Source organism: Leptonychotes weddellii, chromosome 3 (genome assembly GCF_054177405.1).
Source record: "Leptonychotes weddellii isolate Sample4059 chromosome 3, ASM5417740v2, whole genome shotgun sequence".
Classification (NCBI taxonomy): Eukaryota; Metazoa; Chordata; class Mammalia; order Carnivora; family Phocidae; genus Leptonychotes; species Leptonychotes weddellii.
This window is the reverse complement of record NC_138371.1, coordinates 29,459,978-29,470,244: the sequence shown is the minus strand read 5'-3', so window position 1 is coordinate 29,470,244 and position 10,267 is coordinate 29,459,978. Positions and strand designations below refer to the sequence as shown.

Here is a 10,267-nt window from a genome sequence, read left to right as displayed (position 1 = left end):
TTTTTTTTTTTTCAGAAGAGTGACATTTTAAATGTAAGGGAATTAAAATTTAGTTTTACTAGTTAAATTTTAAAAGAATCATTTTGACTGCTATGTTAAGACGAGACTTAGGGGCCTGGGGCAAGGGTAGAAGTGGGCAGAGTAGTTTGGCTGTTATAATAATTTTGGTGAGATAAGGAGCTGGCTTGGACCAAGGTAGGGGTAGCAGAGTGGTAACAGAGATAGAGGTAACAGAGGAGCAATGAGGGGAATGTTTCATTTGGAGCATAGCCAGTTCATCCACAGTAACAGGAAAGAGGGCGGAATATATGGGCACACATGTAGGCAGATGGTAGTGTGGTGTGGAAGTTATCTCCTGATTGCTTTCATTTTTTCAGTGGAATAGAAGCAAGATTATCAGTTAATGGTGAGGATAGGGGATTTAAAGAGAGAGAAGGAGCAAAATAGCCATCTAGAAGATTATGGAGTGGACTAGGGAAGTGTATGACTTCCAGGCAGCTCACTTGAGGTTCATGAAATTAAAATAAGACTCTTCAGCGTGGTTGTGTTTTTTTCTTCAGCTGTGTGGGTTCAGGGGCAGTTGATCACATGTTGGATTTAATTAGAATTGGTGTTTTGCTATGATACCAGGATACAGGGTGAAGTAATGTTTCTAATGACAGACCATGGAATCTGAGCTGGGTAAAGTGGAAAATGAATATATGAGTGGGTGATTTAAAAGTACTTTTGGGGTAAAAATAGTTTTTGGAGTGAAGATACTAAAAATAAAATAGTGAGAAGGAAAGATGGGAGGTGCTTGGAGATTCGGATGCTTGATGTTAAAACTCTGGAGATGTTGAAGTTTTTGGTCATGTCAACCCTGCACCCATCCTTTCTTCTTCTTTTTCTTTCTTTTTTTTTTTTTTCCCTGAATGTACCTTTTCTTAAACTAAGATTGTAGAATTACAAAATTCCTTCAACCTTGGAACCTTAAGTAGGATGCCGTCAAATGGACTGATTTTAGTCCTTAGGGAGACAATGCGTGTTGCTGCCTATTTAAATACAATTCAGCTGGAGCCCCAAGAGTGTCAGTGTACTGCCTTGCTTTCCAGATGCCTCCTTCCTGAGCCACCAGGAGAAGTGGGCACCTGAGCAGGGACCTTCAGGTGACTTAATTTGGTTCACCATTGCCTACTCAGTTGAAGAACGGGATTTCATTCTTGAAGAAACTCACGGAAGGGCATGTTTCTCACAGGTTCACATACCAATTTCTACAAAAATGTCCTTGGTGCAGCTTATGCCAGGTTATTATGGAGATTGTTCTTGAGTATTGCATGACGGCTACGAAGTTGGAACAGGCAAGCCATGAGTGTGAAAGCTTTAATTTATCTACCTCATTTATTTTTTATTTTTGTAGCCATAGTGTCTATTTTCCTATTTTCTGACCACTGAAGTTTTCTGATGTCTGTCTTAAACCTGAGTTGATGTGTGATGGGAGCAGCTGGACGTTTAAGGTATTTTCGTGATTCTTTTTTTTTTTTAAACTCCCCCCTTTTTGTATATGTAGTGCTGAAACGTGGTCTAATGGTTTAACAAGGAAGGAGAAAGAAGGACCTTAATTTCTGAATGGAGAAGTCTCTCTGTGGAAAAGTTGATCAAGACTGTTATCAAAAGTTTGTGTTGTTGCATCTGACTTTAAGATCCAAAAAAAAATTTTTTTTTTTTGCTACATTGTGCCTTTTCTCCTGCAATTGTAAGCGAACACAATGCTAGTACCTGTTTACACTGTGAAGTGGATATTGTTACAGAGAACACACCCGAGGCTTTCTCACTGTTAAGGAAATAATGCCCTTGTGAATGTATGCTCTATGGAGAAACCCCTGTAGTTTTACCTGCTGACGCTGTCTGTCTTGTTGAAGAATAAATTTTGGATGTTTTTTTCCTCCCCACCTCCAAAAAAAATCTAACGTATGACCATGGGAATGTTGCTGAGGTAAGGTAGAGGCTTGAGTAGGGGAGAGATGGCTCAGGGAAAGAGGATAAACTTCTGTAGGAATAGGAGTGCGGGATGAGGGAAGACCTGGGGATGGTAGTCCTGGCCTTTGTGTGGTGTCTAATATAAATAAGGAAAAAGGTCATAATAACATTGTGGATAGTCTCAAGGCAGATGGTAGGGTGAGGCTATGAATTGGGGAGATTGAAGTTTTGCAGGGTCTTGTCCGGGTGCATGCCAATTTTGGGATCCCTCTCATCGTTTTGGCTCTTTGGGAGATATGGATGTAGTAAAGGGCAGGAGAACATTTTACCTGGCGTTCTGGGGTTCACTCTTCATTTTTGCTGTTGAAGTGTAGATAGAGGTTGATATAGGAGCCATTTTATCCAGAGTATATACAGATTTCTAAGGCTCCCTCTTCCGGTTTGCTGATGGAGTTGTAGAAGGCAGTATTAGGCTAGCGGGGAAGGATTGTACGTAATATTTCCACATTGTTAGAGTTTATTCACTCCTGCCTATCAGTAGTTTTTTTCCAAATATTTCAACATTTCTGTCATAACACTACTTTGTGAAGCTGTCCAAATATTCAAAGGCATCAGTTGCGTTTTCTTTCCCATGAACATATCCATTCTGGAGCTTTCCATCATCCTTTCCCAGTTGGTACTGGTTACAATCTCCTTCAGTTTAGCTCTTGTCCTTTTACTATCATTGTGGGTATTCTCTTCACCTGTGTTGTATACTCTATTTCCTATTTCACTACTGTATATGCTGCAGCACATCAATTTCCAGAAGCTTCCTAAGGACGTATGCATGGAAAATACATCTTATGAAACCTAGCTTGTTTGAAAATCTTTCTGTTCAAGCTTTACACTTCAATACTAGTTAGGCTTGGTATAAAATTCTAGGTGGGAAATAATTTTCCCTTAGAATTATAGGGACTACCACCCTCCCATCCTGTTTTTCCTGAGTCTGGAATCTCGAAGTCTCCTTCTAGAAGGTTGGTAATCACAGGAATGGAGAAAGACACCTAAGGTGTCTCAGGAATCTGTACACCAACTTTTCAAGAATTGTTAGAGTCTATGTCTTGCCTTGTGTCTTTTTTTTTTTTTTTAAAGATTTTATTTATTTATTTGAGAGAGAGAGAATGAGAGACAGAGAGCACGAGAGGGAAGAGGGTCAGAGGGAGAAGCAGACCCCTTGCTGAGCAGAGAGCCCGATGCGGGACTCGATCCCGGGACTCCAGGATCATGACCTGAGCCGAAGGCAGTCATTTAACCAACTGAGCCACCCAGGCGCCCCGTCTTGCCTTGTGTCTTATCCTGTCTTTTGGTTACTGAGAGCAAATCTGATTGCTTTTTTGTAGGAATTCTCCTTTCTCCTCTGCAGACCCCCAGAGGAGGCCTCTCAACTATGTCAGTTAATCACTTCTCCAACAGCTTAACACTTCCAAAAGAAGTGTTGAATTGTTCCTCTCCCATTCTCTTTATCCTTGTTTTCTCCTTTTTTATTTCTTCACTTTCATTTAGTGGGATTTCAGGAGGAAGAGATAGTTGATGAATGTTATCAGTCTATCATGTTTGAAGAGAAATCAAGAAGCTTGTTTTGTTTTGTTTTAAAGATTGTATTTATTTATTTGACAGAGAGAGACACAGCGAGAGAGGGAGCACAAGCAGGGGGAATGGGAGAGGGAGAAGCAGGTTTCCCGCCGAGCAGGGAGCCCGACATGGGGCTTGATCCCAGGACCCTGGGACCATGACCTGAGCCGAAGGCAGACGCTTAACGACTGAGCCACCCAGGCACCCCAAGAAGCTTGTTATGTCATTAATAATTTTAGCCAGGGGGAAAAGTAGGATTTTTTTTTTTCTACCACTGACTTTATCTTTCTAATTATGGAGTTCCTTCCATCCTTTTCCCTACTATTTATAAAATTAAACTTGACAAGTTTCCGTCATTGATGAGACTGTAGGACAGAATACAGTGTAGATTTAATTATCAGTTAAATACAAGTTACACATACTGTTATCTAGATAGCATTCTTGTAGCATTTAACAGAAACAATAAAACTCTTCAGTTAGTACCATTCAATCTAGTGTTTCTCTTTTGGCATACATACCCCAAAGGAGGAAAAAAGTAAAATTGTATAAAGATTTTTATAGTACTACTTATATTAATGAAAAAACAATAATGATGTAATGTATGGTGATTAACATAACAATAAAAAAATTTTAAAAAAATAGCCCAGATGTTTATAGCAGTATAGTAGGAAAATGATTAAGCAATTTCAGCTACATGATGGTAGCCTTTAAATGTTCAAGTATGTTGAATCAGCAGCACCTGGGTGTAGCAGTTGGTTAAGTGTCTGTTGGTTTTGGCTCAGATCATGATCTCAGGAGGGTTGTGAGATCGAGCCCCACATCAGGCTGCATGCTCAGTGTGGAGTATGCTTGAGATTCTCTCTCTCCCTCCCTCTCCTCCTCTGTGTGCATGCATGCATGTGCCCTCTCTTGCTCTCAAAATAAATACATCTTTTAAAAAAAAATATGTTGGAGCGCCTGTGTGGCTCAGTCGGTTAAGCGGCTACCTTCGGCTCGGGTCATGATCCCAGGGTCCTGGGATCGAGCCCCACGTCAGGCTCCTTGCTCAATGGGGAGCCTGCTTCTCCCTCTCTCTCTCTCTGCCTCTGTCTCTCTGTGTCAAATAAAGAAATAAAATCTTTTAAATAAATAAATAAATAAAAATATGTTGATTCACTATGTTGTACACATGAAACTAATATAACACTATGTTAACTGTACTAGAATTAAAATTTAAAAAAAGAAACATTTTCCTTTCATTAAGATATAAAAAAATAAAATAAATGCTCAAATAAGGAAATACTTATTCATTTACTTATATAATGTTAATTAGGTAAAAAAGGGCAGAATGCCAGATAGGTAAACTCTGATTAGTATTAGTCAAAATTACTGACAAAATTCAGAATTGATTCTGGAGTAAATATTTTAGGTTATTTTCTCTGTAAATATTTAGTTTATTTAAAAATTATTTTCTAAAAATCCTATTATAAGAATAGTATGATTGTCATAAAGTTAAATAAAAAATAACACTGATCCCAAACACAGCAACTGTAAACCCAGTACAAAATTGTTAAATATTAAAATTCCCCAAACTTTTCCCCAGTTCATTTTTTTTTTTTTTTAATTTTTATTTATTTGACAGAGAGAGAAACAGCGAGAGAGGGAACACAAGCAGGGGGAGTGGGAGAGGGAGAAGCAGGCTTCCCGCCGAGCAGGGAGCCCGATGCAGGGCTCGATCCCAGGACGCTGGGATCATGACCTGAGCCCAAGGCAGACGCTTAATGACTGAGCCACCCAGGCGCCCCTCCCCAGTTCATTTGTTAGAGGTTGTTACTTGAACAATTTGCTATGAATTATTTTGTTATTTGTTTGTATGCCACACACCTCCCTGACAATAATGACTACATTAAAGCAAAAGATGAGTATCATATTGTATTTTGGTAAATTCTTTGACTAGGAAGAGGAGAACTATTTTAGGAATGAATCTGTTGTAAGCATGACATTGATTTTTTTTTTAATTTTATTTATTTATTTTTAAACATTTTATTTATTTGAGAGAGAGAATGAGAGAGAGAAAGCATGAGAGGAGGGAGGGTTAGAGGGAGAAGCAGACTCCCCGCTGAGCAGGGAGCCCGATGTGGGACTCGATCCCGGGACTCCAGGATCATGACCTGAGCCGAAGGCTTAACCAACTGAACCACCCAGGCGCCCCGATTTTTTTTTTTTTAAACTAAGACAGATGGGACCATTTATAGACTCAGAAAAACAATAAAAATGGTGCTTAATTATGTATTGGTTGATGTAGAATGGATGTTAAATTTTTCGGCTTGTTAATTGACACAGGAAGGGTATTAAAATTATTCTTTTATTATTCTTTTAAATACAATGAACCCAGTTTTTGTATTTTAATACAGAAAGCATTCTTGAGATTCAACAAAATTGGAAAGCCATCACTTAAGGTCCTGTAGATGTCTTGGCAAAACATAAGATTTATGGGATATACGATTATGTATCATATACTAAATTATGTATACTAAATCATTATACTAAACTATTTTTAAATTTCTCCTAAGGCTTCTAGACAAGCTGCAGGAATTCCGGGGATTACTCCAACTGAAGAAAAGTGAGTAGTTATTTTTTGGGGAATTCAGTAGAGTTAACTCTTAATTTTTGGTATTAAAACTAAAACCTATTTTTAGATTACAGAGGTTATTTAATTCCATTGTGTACTCTAAATTTATCTCTGGGCATATAGCCTGAACTTTGTTAAGAACAGAAAAGAGGGCTGTATAAATAAAAAAACTTTAATTGCTTTTGGGGTATCTGGCTGGTTCAGTCAGTAGAGCATCCAACTCTTGATCTCGGGGTTGTGAGTTTGAGCCCCACGTTAGGTGTAGAGATTACTTATGAATAAATAAATAATAAAAGGTTAAAACACACACATGAATCTTGAAATAGTTTGTTTTCACTTTCTCTAGCCAGAGAGTCTTAAAAATGGAAAGATAAGATAGAAGGAAAGAAGAAAAGAATGCCATAGCTGATCTGATATTTTAAATTAGCCTATGATGATGTTCATTGCTTTCTCAGAATGAGATGTTGCAAAAATTAGATCGTTTTCCATTGTCTGAGTCAGATGTTCCTTGTGTATCTTTCTTACTTGGCTTGAACTGTTATAAATCCTCAAAATATCAGACAAATCCATATCTGAATATAACCACAGAAACGAGAAGTCAAATTTAATTAAGTTTGGGATTTTGCAGTAATTTGTATTCCATGCACCTCTGCTCTCTTCTATTGACACAGTTAATTCAGAATCAACTATTGTTTTTCTGATTCTTCAAGTTAAATTTCTTATTTTTCCAAGTTATTTTGTCAAATGTTGCTCTTTTCTCAGGGATGGTAATCTTCCAGATATTGTGAACAGTGGAAGTTTGCACGAGTTCCTGGTTAATTTGCATGAGAGATATGGGCCTGTGGTCTCTTTCTGGTTTGGCAGGCGCCTTGTGGTTAGTTTGGGCACCGTTGATGTACTAAAGCAGCATATCAACCCCAATAAGACATGTAAGTTTAATTATTTTTCTAATTAGCTGATCCTTATCTTTTAAGAATAAACGTCTGGGGATGCCTGGGTGGCTCAGATGGTTAAGCATCTGCCTTCGGCACAGGTCATGATCCCAGGGTCCTGGGATCGAGCCCCACATTGGGCTCTGTGCTCAGCAAGGAGCCTGCTTCTCCCTCTCCCTCTGCCTGCCTGTCTGCCTACTTGTGATCTCTCTCTCTCTCTCTGTCAAATAAATAAATAAAATCTTTAAAAAAAAAAAAAGAATAAACGTCTCTTAGGAAGAGCCATACATTGTTCATGGGTAAGAATAGCTAACATTTATTGAATGCTTTATATTATGTGCCAGGCATTATGCTAAGGTCTTTATAATTATTACCTCATTTAAGGCATAGTATTGTAAAATGATTATTTTTTCCTTCAATTTATAGGTATATTGTAATGTAAATTCCAACAATGTAAATTCCAACAGAATTTTTTTGGAAAAAACAGTTCCAGGGTGCTTCTGTAATAGTAAAGGTACCTGAGCAGTCAGGAAACATCTAGAAAAGAATATTAATGAGGGAATACTCGTATCATCAGGTAGAGCAATGTGCTATAAATCTAGATTAATTTAAAGGCTCTTGTACTGTGATAAGGCTAGACAGATTGATGGAATAGAGTAGATAATCCAGTAGACAAACCAAGTATACATGGTAAAGAGAGCATTTTATGATAAAGGGGAAAAGTAATACATGGTTTTGGAAAACTGGTTAGCTATTTGGAAAAAATAAATCTGCATCCCTGCCTTAACTCTTTACATCAAAATAAATTCCAAATGATTAAATTTGAAGTCATAAAAGTATTAGAAGAAAACATGGTTAAGTATTAAATTGGGGGTGGGTGTTGATAAACCTTTTCTTACCATAACTTGAGATCTAGGGGCCATCAAGCACAAGACAGGTAAAGCTGTCTACATAAAAATGAGAAATTTCAGTACAATAAAAAACACCTTGAAAAGGGATGAAAAAGAGGTGGGAAAATGTTGGTCACATATTACTACACATGATGTGTAGTAGTTGATTACTGTATTTCTGTAACATAAAGGTACCATGACAAAGTTTATAAGAGAAATGGGGAAATTATTTACTACCCATATATATAAAGTAAATAAAAACTAGTGAGAAAATAAAAATAAAATGCAGTTGTAGAAAAATGGGCAAAAACAAGTTAATTAAGAAAGAAGAAATAAAAATGCCCAGTAAGCAAATGAAGATTTCAACCTCATTAGTAATTAGTGGGATGCAAATAAAAATGAGAGTTTTACCTATCTGACTGGAAGAGATGGAAAATATTGGCAAAACTCATTGTTGAGGGAATGGAGAAACATGGGATGTAAATATTTTACAAACCTGGGAGAGAAGGTTGACAGGATCTTTGACTTAGCAGTGATATCATAAAGAAGTTATAAATTGATATTCATGTGAATGAGAAAAGACATATTAGTATTATTTACAATAAAAATTTGAAGCAAACTTAAATGTTTTTCAGTGGCTGAGTAAAAGAATATATTCAGGCTTTAATATGATGACATAGATTTATTTTGTTTATCAAATATGCCTACTGTATGCCAACACTGTTATAAGCCATTTATACATATTAACTTATTTAATCCTTAGGACATCCTTATGAAATAGATATTAGTGAAAACTGAGATACAAAGAGAGTAAGTCATTGGCCCAAGGTTGCACAACTAATTAGTGATGGAGCTAGCACTTGAAGGTAGGCAGTCTGGCCTAAGTTTGTGCTCTTAATCACTAAGTTTTCCACAACATGGAAGGATGGCTCTGTCAGGAAATACACGGATGAGTAAAACCAGACATGGTCTCTGCTTCTGTGGAGTTTATAGTGTAATTTGGGGAGTAAGGGAAGCATGTAAACATTATTAAAATGATCATGCTAATGAACTGGTAAAGTGTGCTGAAAGAAGGGATTGTATTCTTTGCAAAATTTGACATACGTTTTGTCTGTCTCTGTCTGTTAAGTAATGTTGACAGCTGTAAAAAATCTTGAAAATGTTTAGCGGTATCTCTGTAGTGACATTTAGATGAATTTTATTTTCTTTCTATTTTACTGTTGTTTTAATTTTTTTTTTTTTTTAAGATTTTGTTTATTTATTTGACAGAGAGAGAGAGCAAGCACAAGCAGACAGAACAGCAGGCAGGGGGAGAGGGAGAAGCAGGCTCTCTGCTGAGCAGGGAGCCCGATGTGGGGCTCCATCCCAGGACCCTGGGATCATGACCCGAGCCGAAGGCAGCCGCTTAACTGACTGAGCCACGCAGGTGCCCCAGCGTTGTTTTAATTGTTAATGTTAATTGTTAAATTGTTAATTTAATGACAATGTATTTTTTGTATGAAAACAATAGTCATTAAAGAAACACTTAAAAAATGGAAGAAGAAGAAAGAACAAATTTCTGAACTCGGCTAAATAATTTTAACTGTAATACTTGACCATTACACACAACAATTTTGCTTTAAAATCAGTGGAATGAGGGCGCCTGGGTGGCTCAGTTGGTTAAGCGACTGCCTTCGGCTCAGGTCATGAGTCTGCTTCTCCCTCTGACCCTCCTCCCTCTCATGCTCTCTGTCTCTCCTTCTCTCTCTCGCAAATAAATAAAATCTTAAAAAAACAAAAAATTTAAAAAAATTAAAAAAAAAAATAAAATCAGTGGAATGAGCTTTTTATAAAGTCAACGATATTGTTGTCATGTAGGTAGGAAATTTATGTAAGTATTAATGATTTATAGTGGAATTACCAATCAGGATATTGTATTCTTGCCAATTTTTATTGCCTCTTGAACTGTTCATACATAGGAAAGATAGTGAGGGGAGTTGGAAAGAAAGTTGCCATGCTCTCAGCTGCAACCCCCTACCTCCCTGATCTGTTTTTCTGCTAGAGTTTTTATTGTTGTTGTTTTGTTTGTTTTCTGAGTGATTACTTTGACTCAGAAATGTTTAATTTGTCTGTTTCAGCGGACCCTTTTGAAACCATGCTTAAGTCATTATTAAGGTATCAATCTAGTGGTGCAAATGTGAGTGAAAACCACACAAGGAAAAAATTATATGAAAGTGGTGTGACTAATTCTCTGCAGAGTAATTTTGCTCTCCTGCTGAAGGTAAGGT

The 10,267-nt window shown here is 37.2% G+C and overlaps 1 protein-coding gene across 4 annotated transcripts in view; it reads left to right on the top strand.

Moving 5' to 3' along the window:
- CYP20A1 (cytochrome P450 family 20 subfamily A member 1) overlaps nucleotides 1-10,267 on the top strand; it is a 74,496-nt gene that overhangs the window by 2,454 nt on the left and 61,775 nt on the right. For 3 of the 4 annotated variants that reach the window (XM_081813876.1, XM_081813875.1, XM_081813877.1), the window contains exons 2-4: nucleotides 6,120-6,169; nucleotides 6,941-7,107; nucleotides 10,118-10,260. The exons of the other annotated variant lie outside the window; for it this stretch is intronic. In XM_081813876.1, the coding sequence (XP_081670002.1) occupies nucleotides 6,120-6,169; nucleotides 6,941-7,107; nucleotides 10,118-10,260 (360 nt within the window). The remainder of the gene's footprint in view (nucleotides 1-6,119; nucleotides 6,170-6,940; nucleotides 7,108-10,117; nucleotides 10,261-10,267) is intronic. 4 annotated transcript variants of the gene reach the window in all.